General features: G+C 35.8%; 1 protein-coding gene across 1 annotated transcript; it reads right to left on the bottom strand.

The window, feature by feature from the left end:
* Positions 1-11,625: 11,625 nt before the first annotated feature.
* On the bottom strand, positions 11,626-18,617 carry LOC132142027 (RING finger protein 150-like). Its single transcript, XM_059551665.1, has 7 exons — positions 17,942-18,617; positions 15,319-15,569; positions 15,127-15,198; positions 14,154-14,236; positions 13,725-13,821; positions 13,427-13,637; positions 11,626-12,079 (listed from the first exon to the last, which is right to left on the bottom strand). The coding sequence occupies exons 1-7, from the start codon at positions 18,393-18,395 to the stop codon at positions 11,961-11,963; spliced, it is 1,287 nt and encodes a 428-aa protein (XP_059407648.1). The 5' UTR covers positions 18,396-18,617; the 3' UTR covers positions 11,626-11,960.
* Positions 18,618-18,629: the final 12 nt, after the last annotated feature.

Below are 18,629 nucleotides of genomic sequence, written 5' to 3'. Positions count from 1 at the left end.
ATAAATCAGAATATTAGAATGATTTCTAAATGATCATGTGATAGACTGATGTTACATGTGACACTGAAGGCTGGAGGAATGATGCTGAAAATTCAGCTTTGCATCACAGGAATAAATTATTTTTTAAAAGTATATTCAAATAGAAAACTATTATTTTAAGTTGTAATAATATTTCACAATATTACAGTTTTTTCTGTATTTTTGATCAAATAAATGCAGGCTTGATGAACAGAAGAAACTTCTTTCAAAAACATTAAAAATAGTAATTTTCCAAACTTTTGGTCTGTACTGTATATATATATATATATATATATATATATATATATATATATATATATGCTTTTAAACTATATATTATATAACCATATATAATCTTGTGTATATTATATATATAACTAAACATACACACACACACAAATATACATAGAATGTGCATGTATAGAAAAATATAAAAATAATAATATTACAAAAGAAAAATAATAAATTATTACAATTATATTGTTATATATTTAAAATATAGAACAAAAGTATATATATATATTTTTTTTTTTTTAAATTATATATAGTGTAATGTGTGTGTGTGTGTGTGTGTGTGTGTATAGGCCTATATATATATTGAAATATAATGCATAGAACATATACTAGATTATATATGGTTATATAATTTATAATAATAAGAATATGTTTTATTTATATTATAAATTCTTATATGTACATTATACAATACATTTTAAATATATACTATATGAATACAATATATTATTGTTTTTATATTTAAAATATTATTTATATTGTACATATAAATAAATTATTTATAATTTTTAAATTATAATATAAATATAAAAAGTAACTATAGTATTATATATAATTCTGTAATTTATAATAAGAAAGCTAATATATGTACAGTCATGGCCAAAAGTTTTGAGAATTACATAAATATTATTTTTCAAAATGTTTGCTGCTAATCTGCTTTTAGATCTTTGTTTCAGTTGTTTCTGTGATGTACTGAAATATAATTATTAGTGATAAGCACTTCATACGTTTCAAAGGCTTTTATCGACAATTACATGACATTTATGCAAAGAGTCAGTATTTGCAGTGTTGGCCCTTCTTTTTCAGGACCTCTGCAATTCGACTGGGCATGCTCTCAATCAACTTCTGGGCCAAATCCTGACTGATAGCAACCCATTCTTTCATAATCACTTCTTGGAGTTTGTCAGAATTAGTGGGTTTTTGTTTGTCCACCCGCCTCTTGAGGATTGACCACAAGTTCTCAATGGGATTAAGATCTGGGGAGTTTCCAGGCCATGGACCCAAAATTTCAACATTCTGGTTCCCGAGCCACTTAGTTATCACTTTTGCCTTATGGCACAGTGCTCCATCATGCTGGAAAATGCATTGTTCTTCACCAAACTGTTGTTGGAAGAAGTTGCTGTTGGAGGGTGTTTTGGTACCATTCTTTATTCATGGCTGTGTTTTGGGGCAGAATTGTGAGTGAGCCCACTCCCTTGGATGAGAAGCAACCCCACACATGAATGGTGTCAGGATGCTTTACTGTTGGCATGACACAAGACTGATGGTAGCGCTCACCTTTTCTTCTCCGGACAAGCCTTTTTCCAGATGCCCCAAACAATCGGAAAGGGGCTTCATCGGAGAATATGACTTTGCCCCAGTCCTCAGCAGTCCATTCATTATAGTTTCTGCAGAAGATCAATCTGTCCCTGATGTTTTTTTTGGAGAGAAGTGGCTTCTTTGCTGCCCTTCTTGACACCAGGCCATCTTCCAAAAGTCTTGGCCTCACTGTGCGTGCAGATGCGCTCACACCTGCCTGCTGCCATTCCTGAGCAAGCTCTGCACTGGTGGCACTCCGATCCCGCAGCTGAATCCTCGTTAGGAGACGATCCTGGCGCTTGCTGGACTTTCTTGGACGCCCTGAAGCCTTCTTTACAAGAATTGAACCTCTTTCCTTGAAGATCATATAAATTGTTGATTTAGGTGCAATCTTAGTAGCCACATCCTTGCCTGTGAAGCCATTTTTATGCACCGCAATGATGGCTGCACGCGTTTCTTTGCAGGTCACCATGGTTAACAATGGAAGAACAATGATTTCAAGCATCACCCTCTTTTAACATGTCAAGTCTGCCATTCTAACCCAATCAGCCTGACATAATGATCTCCAGCCTCGTGCTCGTCAACATTCTCACCTGAGTTAACAAGACGATTACTGAAATGATCTCAGCAGGTCCTTTATTGACAGCAATGAAATGCAGTGGAACGGGTTTTTTGGGATTAAGTTAATTTTCATGGCAAAGAAGGACTATGCAATTCATCTGATCACTCCTCATAACATTCTGGAGTATATGCAAATTGCTATTATAAAAACTTAAGCAGCAACTTTTCCAATTTCCAATATTTATGTAATTCTCAAAACTTTTGGCCACGACTGTATATATATATATATATATATATATATATATTAGCTTTATATATATATATATGGTCAAAATATAACCTTTTATATAATGCTTGGCTGATTATTATAAAATTATCAAATAAATAATCATAACATGCTTGTCCTTTAATTTTATGTTTTACAACCAAAGGACACAAGTTCTATTTTTGTAGTTGACTTTTAATCAGTCGAGTGAGGTGAAACCCTTGTGCTACATAAATAGGTCAGGTAAATAAAGCATAGCTGATGTGTGCATGAGGTTTTTCCCCTTCGGTTACACTAGACCTAGCTGTCGTTTGTGACGGATCAGAAACAGTGTGTTTCCGTGTGGGTAACCTCTGTTTTAGTATGGTTTAACACCCATGCTCGGCATGACAGACTGAAGCTCAGAACAACCACAGCGATAGATTCACAGCAGGAAGACGGAGGTGCGAGTGGCCATAAGCCATCCATTACTCTGCTGCTCTGGTGGTGTGTCAGCCGCTGCTGGGTGAGAGGCTGTAGGAGATCAAGATTTTTCCAAAACAAACCACAGCAAGAAAACAAACCAACCTGTGTTGGCGGCACTGAGGGGGCTGCAGGGAAACTGATCTGGAAAGTGGTGTGAACTTAGAATAAGTGATTCAGCAAGATATCCTTCACAGTGTGTTGTGTTATCATCCTTAGATTAGCTTAAAAATAAGAAAATGAATCTGTTACAGCCTAGCCAATCAGAATCAAGTATTCTAGAGAGCCGTGTAATAAACTAAAGGTATGTGCGCAGGAAAAGCAGGATGTAAAAGTGCAATGATGTGCTCTCACATCAACTCGGACAGTTTAAAACTTCCATTAAATAAATGTCTTACAGAATTCCCTTCGAAGGTAAAGTCAGCAGTGCTCCGTTTGAGATTCTGTCAGCTGTGAGTGACTCATTTCTGTTGCACTTCTCACTCATTTTCTCACTTCATCAGGAAAATGTTGGACTTTTCTGTGGAACTAACTTTATTTTCAGAAACAAACAGACCAAAAAAGTCCTAAACAACAAATTCCAAGCATTACATCAAAGTGTAAAATAACCCCAGGTCAGTCTGACAGCACACGTCATGCTGACATCAACCTACAGTAAAAACTGTATGCATTATATTTCATACGACACAATGTAAGAATAACTTTTAGTAATATTTCAAGATGAACACTTACTGAACTGAAGCAATAGATTACTTGATTATCCATACAGAAATTCAAATCACATCCTTTGATCATAAAACTAAACATTTAAATCATCTTACTAAGACATGCTATTGGGAGATAGAGAGTGAAAACTGATATTGATATGTATTTTATATTAGTAGTCTGCTATACTGTTATAAAGATAGACTTTTTCAGACTATTATAGGCATTGCAGGGTTATATTATCCCGGTTCTTCCCCAGCAGGCATATTAATATGTTTATTCTGTGTCTGTGTCAGTATTTCTGCATGTTGTCATGGTTAAGCTGTGTGAAAAGCCCTGATTGAAGCTTGTACATTAGGTTAGGGGCTGTTCTGAGGGATTTCTTTATGACTAATGACTTTCCTCTTCTAGTGTCTGTTCACCACAACAGCTCAACAGCTTAGTAACACATTACTAAGAACGAAATGGAGAAAACTGTACTTTTTCTAAATTGGCTTGTGACTTTATATGACTCATAAATATCCTAATTCTGACTGTTAAACCAGAGAGTTCCCTATAATATTTTACAATCAGTGTTTAGATGTTTAGTGTTTGACTTCTGGAGAAGCTCCTGCAGATGCAGACGTTTGACAGCACACACTCCAGATTACAGTCAGTTATCAACAGGAAGCCGCTGCATGGGACGTAAATGTTCAGATACTGGAAAACCTTGAGAAAACCACACGTGTACATGCTCATCCTAAACCTTTTTTAGATAACAGACCCTTTAATTGGTGAACGGAGAAGGGACAACTTTTGCATTTGACCCATTGTATTGTGGATAAGTGTTGGAACATTATTCTCACCAAATAGCTGAATTATCATAAAAAAGAAAAGAAGTCAGCAGTTTCAGTGTCTGTCTCTGCACCATCTGAGGCGATCACATCCAGAGCAAATGCTCATGTATAGGAGTGGGTTTGTGAAACTGAGAGCTGTCACACACAATAAGGTGTCTGAACTTCTTTAACATACAGACACAACAGGAACAGCTTATATATTTATATAATAATAGCTTTTACCTATTTATTTTAATTTTAGATTTTTTATTTTAATTTAAGTTTATGTAGTTTTAGATATTATTTATTATGTATTTTTTTAGCTTTTATTTATATTATTTATTATTTTTATTTTCCGTTTAAATAAAAAAAATATATAGTTAAGTTGTTACATGTTTTAGGAATTTAAAAAATCGTTCTTTTTTAATTTCAGCTGTAGTTATAGTAACTTTAATACTTCGGTTATATGCACGTTTTCATCTATTCCCACACTATTTTATTTGTCTGTTTTCTTTAACAAGACTACAGTATATATCTGTATGAAGTGGGAGACAGTTCTGCACATTGAGGTGAATTGCGTCCGCTAGAGGGCAGTGTGTCTTTAGGTAATTATCAAACTAATATTCTGAACAGCGGCCAACAACATTAAGCATCTGGTAATTAAGCATCTGGAAAGAACAGACATTCATTCAAAGGAATCGGTTCATCCTAAACACATCTTCTTCTCATATGCAGATTTGGAAAGTCTGATTCATTTCAGTGAACCTATTCATCCGAGACGATTCATTCTTTCAGTAGCACCATCGGAAAAGTCCGATTCTTTCAAGTGAGTCGATTCACATGGTTCGCTCGCTGTTTTCTAATGTTGGAAGGTCCAGTTAAATGTAACTTCAGTTATTTTAAAAATGGTTGATGTATTCAAGCCCCCCTTTTTTACTTGGTTTATACAATTTGCTGTAATAGGCTTTATATTGTTTACCTCTTCAGGTTTTCCAGAGATTTTACCTGTTCGAGCTAATTGTTCATTCACTCAAAACCGTTGTATTTGTGACAGCAAAAATACAGTCCTAGTTTTTCGACTGATTATCTCATTGTTTGGCAAGTTACAGTTTCAAAGCAGCTTCTCCAACACACTTTATGTTTGTGATGTAATATATTATTAAAAGCCACATTTTGCTGAAAGAGGAAGTTTGTGTTGCAATAGGTCAGGTAAGGACAAAGGACTTAAAACTCATATAAAACTCTGAAGCTGCTCCAAACCTGTATGAATTTCATTCTTCTGCTGACCACAAAAGAAGATATTTTGAAGAATGTGGGTAACAAAACAGTTTCTGGTCCCCATCGACTTTCATAGTATTTATGTTCATATAATGGAAGTCAATGGGTACCATTAAATGTCTGGTCAACCGCATTCTTCAATTTATCTTATTTTATGTCCCACAAAGAAAAGAAACTCAGGTTTGAAACGACTCGAGGGAGACTGAATATTGACTCGATTTAATGCCAGTTACGGTAATAAACTAAAACTTGGAAACTAAAGATCAGTATGCATGACAGTTACTGAGGAAACTGCACCAAAAATGTTCCTCAGTGGTGTGGATTGCAGTCAGTAAGACGAAGCTGAATATCCTGGTACTGGCAGGGGCACGTGGAAATTATTAGTTACTGTCAGCCAGCACAAAATGATAAAAGCTATACCATCCAAAATTGGCAGGACATCTGCATTTCTAGCTGCCAACTGACGTTTAACTTAAAAGAGGAAATCTGGTTTGCACAATGCAGGGAAGATCCAATAAATCAAATGTCCATCCGCTTGAGTGGGAGTGTAAACTGGGTGGCTGTGGGACTATAAAAAGGAACAGGTCATAAATCCAGGCCATGCTTTTAGGTTAGAATGACCTGTGCAAAGCCCAGATCTAACAAATGGAAAGGCTACTCGTAGATGAACCTATAAAGCAGAGGTTGTGTTTGAAGAGCAGAAAAGACTTAAAGCCAGCAAATGACTCATACATGAGTTTAATACTGATGCCTTCTGAGATTAGGAAATGCTCTGGTATCCACCCAAACTGTAGTGGCATGGCTGAAAACAGTATTGTATCTGTTTTTCCTGAAGGAGGGTGAGGCACATCCTGGACAACAATCAATTTGATTTCCCAGGAGCCTAAAGGAGTTAATACACTAACTTGATTTGCTGAAGGAAACACTAGGGGCTCGTGTGCATTGAAAACTTTCATGTCAGAGTGGTTTCTGGGTGGTCAAAGTGACTTTTAGAGCCAGGTTAATGTCTGGACAGAGTTTCTAGGACAGATATTTGAAGTGGCAACTAAAATAAGGTGACCGGATTTATGAAATGGAAACTGGGGTCATTTCCTAGTTAAGCTAAAAAAAAAAAAAAAAAAAAAAAAAATGGAAAATTTAACAACAATATACAATAGAAAAATAATGAAAAAAAAAACCCGATTAAAATTTACAATTTACATTTTCTATCCCTAATAGGCTAATTTTTATGCATTTAATAATAATTGCTTTCTGCACATACTGAACTGAACTTTGACACGAGTTAAGATGTGTTTGTGCTTTACTGTCAAATGTAGCATGAAGACAGACAGCATTCATACCCAGCTCTCTTTTATCATTTTCACCTTTCATCCATAGTTATGATGGAAACCTCTTTGAGCGGCGGTTATTCTGTTGACACAGCTTTGTTGTTGTGTTTAATGGTTCCCCGCAGCAGATGTCAGCTGACTGACACAAATCAAGATCCATACAGCGTGGTTAAGAGTCCCGTCTGTCATCTTTATTTTAACTGTTGCTTGGAAACAAAGGCGTTTTCGGTGCTGATGAAAAGCATTAGAGGAAGATAAATGACAGTTATGCAACCGCTTAGTCATTAAAGGTGAGACGAGACAAGTGCCACAATTTTACATAACAATTTACATAAGTCATATTCAGCTTCTTTTAATATAAACATCTAAATGAGGTCCACTTGACTTTAGATATTTGATCAAATATTGTATCTGTATCTATTATACAATACTGATCAAAATGTAAAGTTTTTTTAAAATGTTTTTGAAAGAAGTCTCTTCAGTTTACCAAAGCTGCATTTTTTGTTTAATAGTACAGTAAAATTGTGAAATATTATTACAATTTAAAATAACAGTTTTCTATGAGATTATATTGTAAAATGTAATTTATTCCTGTGATCAAAGCTGATTTTTCAGTATCATTACTTCAGTCTTTAATGTCACATGATCCTTCAGAAATCATGTAATATTCAGATTTGCTGCTCAAGAAACATTTCTTTTTATTATCAATGTTGAAAACAGCTGCTTCATATTTTTGCATAAACTATGACACTTCTCCCTCAGATTTTTTGGACGCACACAAAGTTCTTTACTGTAACTTCTGCTCAATTCAATACAAAAGTAGCCTACAATTTCTTAAAAAAAAAAAAAAAAAAGACTAACCCCAAACTTTTTTAATGCTATTTTACAACCAGTCTTTACTTATCAAAAACCTAAAAATAAAAATGATCTGTAAAAGTATAATTAATAATCAAAGACAAAGTGAGTAGTGGTTGAAAAACTTCTGTTGAAATTTATTGTCCGTCTCAATCATGGACATGATGTATCTTAACTGTAGCTGGGTATATTCACATTATCATCCATAACAAAAACGCTGCAAATCTCTGCTAGATACAGTATACAACCGTTGTAAATGACACATCCCTGGCTGACAGTTACTAAAAGTGTGGATCCCACCAAAGGAGTGCATCATGTGCCATATCCTAGAGGAAAGATAGGTTAAAGGTGAAGCTTGGCATTTCTGGCTCACTAGCACAACTGCAAAAATAATGCTTTCAGACCATCTCCCTGCACGCCACTCATCAGCCAAACAAACTCATACACTGAGACAAATGACACACGTCCTGATCAAATGGTGAACCGAGACGCAAGCCAGGCTTGCATGAAAAAGTAAAGAGAGCGGTGGCCAGTATTAATATAAAATTAATATAAAATCTGTTTTGAAGTTATTTAGGTGAGTGGCAAATTATTATTTATCACCATTATACTTTTATTGCACTGATAACAGCAAATCGATTTACTGCAAAAACCCATGAAAACGAAAAGACATTTGGAAAGGTTTTCAACCAATGCTACAGTAATTACATCATGTGCATGGTCAAATCCCACACAGCAGTCTGGACAGCACTGAATCATTTCACAAGAAAACTGATATGCATATACAGAATGTGCTTGATACATCAGAGCTATCAGGTCCAGTGCATGACAAAAACATTGATTTATTTAACGAGAAACAAGTCAAACAAATACTCCATACTGTCTACAACAGAGCGCGCGCGCACACACACACACACACACACACGTTCCTTAAAGAAGGGATATCATCCTGGTGATATGTAACATACTGCAAATTTTAGAGCTCAACACTTTTTGAACATGATTTTCACATTACATTTACATTTCAGCATGAGCTGTTTTATGAATCTGTCCAAATGTATCCAAATGCTCATGATTATATACGAAGATGGCGTTTACATTGTCTTAAAGGCACAGCACGGAAATACTGAAAATTAATTTCCCAAGGATTATTTTATTTTATTATTTTATGTAAATCATTTTCTAACTGTTTTTAAATGTTTTAATCATTTTAAAAGTTTTAAATTGCTTGTTTTATTTTTGTTATTATTTTTCTTCATGATTATTTTTACTTTCTTTTATGTAAAGCACTTTGAATTACCATTGTGTACGAAATGTGCTATATAAATAAACTTGCCTTGCCAAGGAGAAAAAAAGTATAACAAACACATGATATGATAGCTTTAATGGACTCACAAAATGATTCCTAGACAGTTCAGACAGACAACATTTGAGGCCTAATTCACAAAACATTATTAAGAATACAATACTTCTTAACTGCCTTTTACTTAAGAAAATAAATTCTTATGAAAGTTCACACTTTTTCTTTGGACAACACTTTACAGCTGAAATGTTAAGCTTATAAAAGTTCAAGTTAAAAATGATCGCAAATAACTTTAGCCAAGCCAGTAGTGAGGACAATATTGTACAATACATGCTTTTTCAGATAAAAACAATGTCTGTAAAAACATTTCTTCACATTTCTTCAAGAACTGCACTTTTTTCAACATTCTTACAAACTTCTTAGAATTTATCATTTGAATTTAGATTTATTTTTCAAGAATTGCACATATTTTCAACATTCTAAAAACCTAAGAATGTATCATTTTAGTTTTCAAAATTGTTTTTAGAATTGCATTTTTTCCCATTCTTATGAACTTCTTAGAATGTACCATTAGATTATTTTTTTTCCAGGAACTGCTGATTTTTTTTTTTTTTACATTCTTACAAACTTGTTTCAATTGATACTTTATCTTAAGAATTCATCTTAGAATTGTTGAGACTTTTTTCTGAAGATAACTGGTGAATCCAGCCCACCGTCATACTGTTTGTGCTGAAAGAATCGTCTGTTACAAATTATAAGTGCTTAATCATCTAATATCACAAAATTCCTCTAAACATCAGTTTCACACAAGCTAGCCTAAAGTGACGATCAAATCTGCAGATCTCAGGGAAATCTCATGTGCTTTCTGGCTGACAGATGCAAATAACACTGCACAAGCCTTTCTGTTAAATATGACTGAATATGAATATGAGGATCACAGAACCCAGCGCTGTCCTCCACAGCAAGACCATTCGATACAAACACACAGGTCTCGGGACATCGACCCGTCCTATCATCACAAACACATATCCAACGTGTTTAACTGGGGAAGTGTATTGAGAAAAAAAGATTTTAAACATTAAAACAAAACACCTCATTAAATGACTAATAATTCATATTGATAGAATTCAAATAAGAATAACTATTTAAAGTTGTAAGTCTGTATTCAACAACAAAATGCTATAAATGATCATAATATCTTCATTCTTGAAAGCTATTTAGTGAAATAATAATAATTATTCAACAAAACATAATATGTAAAAGGTGGTGTTGTTTATCTTCATAATATAAGTGTCCTTTGATTGTTTTAGTCTTTTTTAGAAAAATAAACCCTTTGATATCAAAATAATCATTCAATAGTCTTCCACTGTCCATACTGTGCCCGATAAAAAGCGAGCAGTCGTTTAAAAACAGGCCTGCTGGTCAAAAATGCAAAGTGCTTTTACTGCTGTCCTGTAAAAGTTACGTGTGCGATTTCTGCAGCAGCCATAGCAATAGCAAAACCAATGACAAACAACATTTTTCGGTCGTCATCCATTGTTCAGGCAAGCGTCTGCGGCACTGCTTGAGCTCTTCAGATCAATTCAGCTGCTCAGATTTCATATCTGTTTAGAATTACTCACTTCACTTTTAGCAAAAGGGTTTATGCGATAATAATCAGGAATATACTGTAGAAATCCTATATGCCACAGAAAATAAACCTAATTTGATAAACCTACATTTACAAACATTCTACTGGTCTTTACATTTACATCCAACCCAACAATTCCTCTTTAAACCTTCTGCCTCTGAAGAGGTTGATGTCAGAGACAATGACCAATAGCCACATGCACACGGCAGGGTGGAGGAAGTGGCAACTGTTGTTATTTGTGGGAGTGAATCACGTCTATAAATCACGATGCTTGACTCATAATGGAACACTAGTTCACTGTAAACACTCCATTCTGACCAGTGTTCCATAAAATAACATGAAAAAGATTACAAAAATACATTTCTGTCAAATGACAGAGAGTGGCATCCATAATCTCAGAAATAAAGATGTGTGTTTAGCATTTTCGATTCAATGTTGAGTAAACCAAGTCCCTGGAATCATCCCTGGAATTTGAATGTGGTTGAATTTGAATGCAGTTGTCACTCCTATAGATAACAAACCAGAGTGAGACTGGATTAAGCAGTGTGCATGTGGCCTAGTGGAATAGATGACAGTGCTTAGTCCAGACAAAATGAGAGGAAAGTATCTGCTTTCATGGCATTATGATTCACAAACACCTCACTGTCACTGGATTCGGCTGCTGAAACACTTACCATATCATGAGCTGGGTTTCTGGGTTCATTGTGCCATGATTCAACACATCACATAAAGAATAGAGTCCTGCATACGATAAGAAGCGGTGATACTTCACAAGGAGCATCTGACACTGGACTGCTGGTTAAAGCACACGCAAACCACTTAAAGCAATTTCATTGAAGCATTACGTATATTCATTTTGAAATATCCTGGTGTATACTGGCAGTGTCTCCATAGTGAAGTTGAAACAGTCTAAATTTTCCAAAATAAAAGGGTAAACATCCCTCATAGGACCATGTGGATTTTCCAGTCTGGTAACACAAACTCGAGATAGAAGACATTGAGTGCAAAACAGCCAGAGGAAGAGGACAAGCAAGCCTTTTTTGCAGTGATGGAGACCATGAGGTCAGAAAAAGGAGGTTGCACACCTGTGCTGCTATTGCACGTGTTCTTTCATTGTCCTGCTGCGGTCCCACTCTGTTTGGGTACTTCAGGACTTCACCTCGTCCTGTTCTGGATCAGACCGCAGTTCAATGTTGGACAGGACGAGCTCCACTGGCATGACGAGTGAGGTGTCTGAATCTGTGCTCATGGAGGGCTGGTGTTCACCTGAAACAACCAAATATCATTTAGGACGTATCTGAGAACCAGTGCTGTTTTAGCACCAAACCTGGTGAGTGGATTTCTATGGAAGCTTGTTTATGCCACAGAAGACAAATAAACATTACAATTATGCAATTATAACTTGAAATTGACAAAAATAAATGAGCAATTCTGAGTAAAACAGAATACACTCAAACATTTGAGAAAAATGACAAAACTGGGAGACTTCAATTTAGAATTTCAGGTCATAAAATTGCAGTAAAAAAAAAAGTCTGAATTTATAGATATAAACTCAAAATTGTATCTTTATTTTATTTTTATTTATTAAAAATTGTGAGATAAACAGCCGCAACGACCCTTTTTCAGAGATTTTAGATTTCAGAGCTTTGGTTAAGGGAAAAATGGCCTGGAATATTCCACACGAGACGAGACACGTGGTTTTATGGTGCTTTTGTTCTGTCTGGAGTTTGACGGACTTATTTACAGTGTGTGGCAGCAGACCAAAGCAATTAATCTAGTCTGACAAAAGGCCTGATACTGGCTACAGAAGCAGCACAGGATCAGAGCTGCGATGGAGAACCAGGACAGCCAAAAAAATGACCTAAATATTTGAGAGCTGAAAGTAGCTCACACGCAAAACCACTGGAACAGACTAAAATAATCCAATCCACTTCCAAGAGACGTGTAGGTAAATGTGAGAGACAAGAATTTCACATCAGAACTACAATACCTTTTATATTTGCACATAAGCATTTCTTATACACATGCTTGCATTGCGTGGAAAAATTTCTTTGTTAGGATACTTTTTACATTTTTATAGACTCCTCTTTTGAGTTTCGATTTATACAGTGTTGTACCACATTTCCACTAAAATATAAAGCAACATTGATAATAATCAGAAATGTTTCTTGAGCAGCAAATCGGTATATTAGTGCGATTCTGAAGCATTATGTGACACTGAAGACTGGAGGAATGATGCTGACAATACGGCTTTGAGCACAGGAATAAATTAGAATTTAAAATATATTTAAATTTTAATCCCAGGAATAAATTACATTTTAAGATATATCACACATAGAAAACAGTTATTTTAAATGTATTAAAATATTAAGTAAAAAATAGTAATTCAAAATATGAATAGCTTTTTAAAAACTAATAAAAATCTTACTGACTCCAATTATTTAATATAAATAAATGATTCAGATGTTATCCATTACTGTAATTTGTTTTTTTATTTTTGTATTTTTGAGATACCTTGAGAAAACCAAAACTTAACATCCCCCCACCCCCCTCCAAAAAAACAAAAAAACATTTCTATCAAGACCACAGTAAGTTGTGATGATCCATACTCACTGCTGGCGATGTGGCGGCTCTCTCCAGACTGCAGGAACGAGTCCATCTGGTGGGAAATATGAGACAGTCCTATTGCTCTGACAGCTGGGTCCAGGACCACCAGGCTCTCGCCCACTGAGACCTCACTAGCGCCCGTCACAGGGTTGGTGGGCGGCCCGCTGACGGACATCTCATAATCAGGAGGGCTGTCATCAGAACAGTCTGTATTGGCCTGTTTGAACGGAAAACTACAGCATTATCAAGAGCAAAACACAAGGTCACCAGCAAGGCTTGTGGATCCAGTAGCTTCTGTTCTTACCGGGATGCCCAGCGCCTTAAGGATGTTCATTTTGCACATGGGACAGGTCCTGTGGTCCTGCAGCCACGGGTCCACACAGTTCTTATGGAAGACATGACTGACAACAACACAGTGATCATTAAACAGTCAAGATGTATTTAAACATTTTCATGCATTTGTACATTCAATGTGTCATTGCAACCACATTAATATATTAGATATTTTAGCAAATAAATAAATGAATTAACAATTTCAAGTTTCACTTTCACAGATTGAAAATTAGTTTTAGACGAAGAGCTCATTTAGTTCAATAGTTGCAGAACTTCAATATATGCACACCAAGCCTGACTTCACTGATGATGATTTTACGCCTTATATTTCTCTGAGAATCAGAATTCATCATTTCAGACTTCTTAGCTGATGTCTTGTAATGTTTGTGTGAAATCTTACCGACACGGCAGGATCCTGACAACATCATTAGGTTTGTAGTCTTCGATGCACACTGCGCAGTTATCAAAGTCCGACTCGGTTTCCTAGAAACAGCGAGCAGATAAATGATATTGTGAGAAACCACACATGGGCGACTGTGTATGTGTACACTTCCACGAGATCTCCATTAGAGCTAACGCAGCAGACAGGAACATACAGTCATAAAACACACATACAGTAAAGAGAGTGAATCACAGACAGGTGTTGAAGGCCACAAAGCAGACTACAGACATCACACATTTGGAGCGGTTTGAATATACATGTTTACATAATTTCGAAAGTGACACTTGCAATAAGAATGTAAAATCAGAAAAAGCCACTTTACACGTTCAAAAAATCTTTAGGTCAGTATGAGTTTTTTTTTGCAAGAAATTAATCAATTTATTCAGCAAGGATTGCATTAAATGTGATGCTAATGTGAAAGGTAACAAAATATGTATTTTCCCATTTTTGTTCTTTACAATGAATTTGACAAATGCATCACGTTTTTTCTTAAAAGGTATGAAGCAGCACAACTGTTTTCAACATTGATAATAATCAGAAATGTTTTTTTTAAAGCAGCAAATCAGCGATTTCTGAAGGATCATGTGACTCTGAAGACTGGAGTAATGATGCTGAAAATTGAATAAATTACATTTTAACATATATTCAAATAGAAAACAGTTATTTTAGACTGTAATAAGATTTCAAAACATTACTGTTAATTCCATATTTTGATCAAATAAATGCAGCCTTGGTGAGAAGAATACATTAAACATTCAACAAAAACTTGAATGACAGTGTATAATAAAAGCTGCCTGGCCAAGTTGTAAGGATGTGTTTTTTTTGCCTCATTTTCCATGATTTCCCTAATAATTATAGCACTGTTGCTTTGAATGAAGTGCTCGAAGAATTTCGCACTACTCAGAAGAAATCCACTAAAAACGATCCAAACCTTGTCACCCTTCCTGATGGTCCGCACTTGTAACTTGCTTATGGCCTTTTTTGCAGCGTCGCCCAATCGCCTCTGCAAAAGACATGACACATGCTACATTGAAATGTCAGATTTTAAACTGACATTACATCAGATGTGACCCTCTTTGCTTTAGTGCATGCTGAGGAAAATAAAAGCGTGACTGTGGTGCACCTGGTTGCGGTCGCGTGCGTTTGCGTAGCGGAAGCGCTGGATGTAGTAGAAGACCAGCCAGGCCAGAGAGATGATCATCAGGATGATGAAGGAGATGGAGACGAACACCACAGAAGTGCGGCTTACGTATTTCTGCAGGTTGCGCGTGCCGATGGTGATGTGCATGGCCACGGTTATGTTCTTCTCCAGCAGGGCCATGATCTCACGACCTTTGGGCTCGGGAATCATGATCGCCACCACATCGCCGGTTCCTAAAACCATGATGATAGGTTCAAATCTCAAACGACTTCACCATCAAACTCCACACTTTTAACAGACCAACATAAAACACACTGACAGTCAGCGAGTCACAGCGTCAGTCACGGTCATTCAGTGTTCAAAACAACTGGGGCTCTTCTCTGGACTCAGCAAACCTGATGTAATTAAAAACACTGATGTCGCACCGATGCCATTAACAAGACTTCATTCATTTGGGTGGATTCTGCTTCACCGAAAACAAAGAAACTGAAAAACTTAATAAAATAAACACTGACCCTTTGTGTGTGTGATTAAGAGTATATCTTTATTTTACTTGTTACCTAATACTTAATAATGAATAAAATCTGATATTTTCAAGTGATATTATTTCAAAGTGTGGTTTGTTTTATATACTATTGTAGTATATATATATATATATATATATATATATATATATATATATATATATATATATATTTCTGTTTTAGTTTTTTTCGTTTTAGTACTTTATCTTCTTTTATTTAAGTTTGTTGTGTGTTCAAGTCTATCATTTATATTTTATTTCAGCTTTATTTCAGATTACAAAAGTTATTTAAAATTAATTTTAGGTTTAACAATAACAACATGATTTATGCAGGCTTGATAAAAAACAGATAAAGAAACAACCTAACAAAAATAGGTTTTTTTTTTTATATATTCCAAAAATGTATCTTGAAGAAAAAAAAAGCAAAACAAGGCAAAGCAATAAATAAATAAATTAATCCTGCATTAAGAATGAATGAATTAATAAATGAAAAAACAAAGAAACAAATAGTCAAAAATGTCAAAGAATTCATGAAGCGAAGGGTCAAGAGACAAGAAAATGGCAGGGAAGTGAAAGAGACAGACACTCTTGATCAGACACAACAGCATGTTGCAATATGCAAGAGATATTCTTGTGGTTGACATGGTTTGAGCAATCGACTTCCACTAACCTGCTAATGTTACTAAACTGAAACACGCACAGACAAGATCTTTAAAAACATGTTTTAAAGGAATAATTCACCCACAAATCCACTGACAATGTACTCACCCTCAGGCCGTCCAAGACATAGATGAGTTTCTGCATGGGAATAGATCTTGAGAAATGTAGCATTACATCACCTGCTGACCTGCAGCAGATCCCCCTGCAGTGAATGGGTGCCGTCAGAACGAGAGTCCAAACAGCTAATTAAAACATCACATATTTCAGCCAGAAGCAATGATGGAATGGAGTTGTCTCAGTTACTTGTGGATTACTGTGATGTTTTTATCATCTGTTTGGACTCTCGTTCTGACGGCACCCATTCACTGCAGAGGATCCATTGGTGAGCAAGTGATGCTACATTTTTCCAAATGTGTTTGATGAAGTAACAAACTCATCTATATATTGGATGAATTGATAACTGGCATGATAATAATAATAATAATAATAATAATAATAGACAAAGGTTCCAATATTAAGCCCTGTTTTCGAATTCTGCCCTAATATTTTTTTCTCATGATCTTGGGTTGCAGTGTGACCTGGACATGTTTTTATGAAAATCATCCTTTGCCAAGAAAACACAACAAGAATAAACCTGTAGCGATTGCAAACACACAGAGTAATCATGTCACAACTCAAGTAATAAAAATCATTCTTAGCTGCTTCAGAGTGAGTCAAGACAACAATCACCGAAATGGTGTTTTTAGTCCAAGGGATTCCTTTTATTGTAATAGATTAATTATATAAGTATGATATAGATGAGTCAAGAGAAGTGTGGAAATATGATATAATATGAAAATATTAATGCAAAGATGCAAAACAGTGCTTAATAATTTGCAAAGTATGTAAACAGGCCATGCAAATCTCAAGAGTTTAACAGGTTTTTCCACATCAGGATTCAGCGCATGATAGATATGTTAACTATTAATAGTGCAAACAAACTGGTCAAGCTTAGATCACACAATATGCATCATTGGTCATAATCACATGTGGGTGCATTGATGTGATATCCTTGTTAAACATTAAAGGAATAGTTTGAAGAATGCTGGTAACCAAACAGGTGCCAGCAGCCATTGATTTTAATGGTATGTCAAAGTCAATGGCTACCGCTTGGTTACTCACATTCCTCAAAATATCTGCTTTTGTGTTCAAAAGAAGAAAGAAATACATGCAGGTTTGGAACAACTTTGAGGGTGACCAAAGGATGACAGAAGTTTCATTTTTAGGTGAACTGTCTCTTTAAGTGGCTGTGCACTATACAATTAAAGTGGGTTTATAAACTTGGAATACAGTGAACAACTTGCATTTTAACAGTCAATATTTAATTTACAATGACGTCTAGAAAGCAAATGCACAGGAAAAAATAAAAAATTCTCATCTTACCGTGATGTGGCATAGTAATGGTCTCATTGGAGTTGCTGGAGCCCATGTTGAAAATGACCACAGCGGATGCATTGAGAGCAGCAGCGTGTCTGATCTTCTCCCTGTAGGTGCAGTTTCCTCTGGCTATCAGTGCTATCCATGGGATGTTGGGATGAGGGAGAGGGAATTTAGTGTTACTGTCACACACCTGTCTGTCCTGCAGAAGAGATGGCATAAACACAAAGCCCCTGGCATCTCTTTTAGGTGAGTGCTCCCCATATCTGCCACATTCACTCTTGTCCGTCTTTATTTCAGATGTGACTGGATCCAGGTAAGTGATGTTGACAAAGGCAGTGTACCATTCCTCCTTCTCTGCCACTGTGAAGTCCAGACACAGCAAATGCACGAAGCAAAACGACAGCAGCCATGTAGACAGGGCAAGACTCCTGCAGGCTTGGGTTAGGGACACTGCCATGTTTCCAGAATTAATCCCAAACTAACTGTTTCCACGTCGGGGAACGTCTTTATCCTGCCTCTTTTTCAGTATATGATTATGATCCTTGAATACGGCATCACTTGGCAACCCCACAACACAAATAGAGCACAGTCAGACAGAAACATCTACCTGTCCATCGCCGTCGTCCTTTAAGAGTGGCTTATAGATGCGGTCCACCATCATGAAGCTGCTTCTGCGCTTGTTGTGACGGTG

This window comes from Carassius carassius, chromosome 6 (genome assembly GCF_963082965.1).
Source record: "Carassius carassius chromosome 6, fCarCar2.1, whole genome shotgun sequence".
Classification (NCBI taxonomy): domain Eukaryota; kingdom Metazoa; phylum Chordata; class Actinopteri; order Cypriniformes; family Cyprinidae; genus Carassius; species Carassius carassius.
Note: the sequence above shows the minus strand (reverse complement) of the source record. Positions and strands in the feature narration are given on the sequence as shown.

Coding starts and splice junctions, on each gene's coding strand:
- LOC132142027 (XM_059551665.1), bottom strand. CDS start 18,395: ATGGCAGTGTCCCTAACCCAAGCCTGCAGGAGTCTTGCCCTGTCTACA. Junction 15,570..17,941: donor CATTACTATGCCACATCACG/GTAAGATGAGAA, acceptor TCATGGTTTTAG/GAACCGGCGATGTGGTGGCG. Junction 12,080..13,426: donor GAGCCGCCACATCGCCAGCA/GTGAGTATGGAT, acceptor TGGTTGTTTCAG/GTGAACACCAGCCCTCCATG.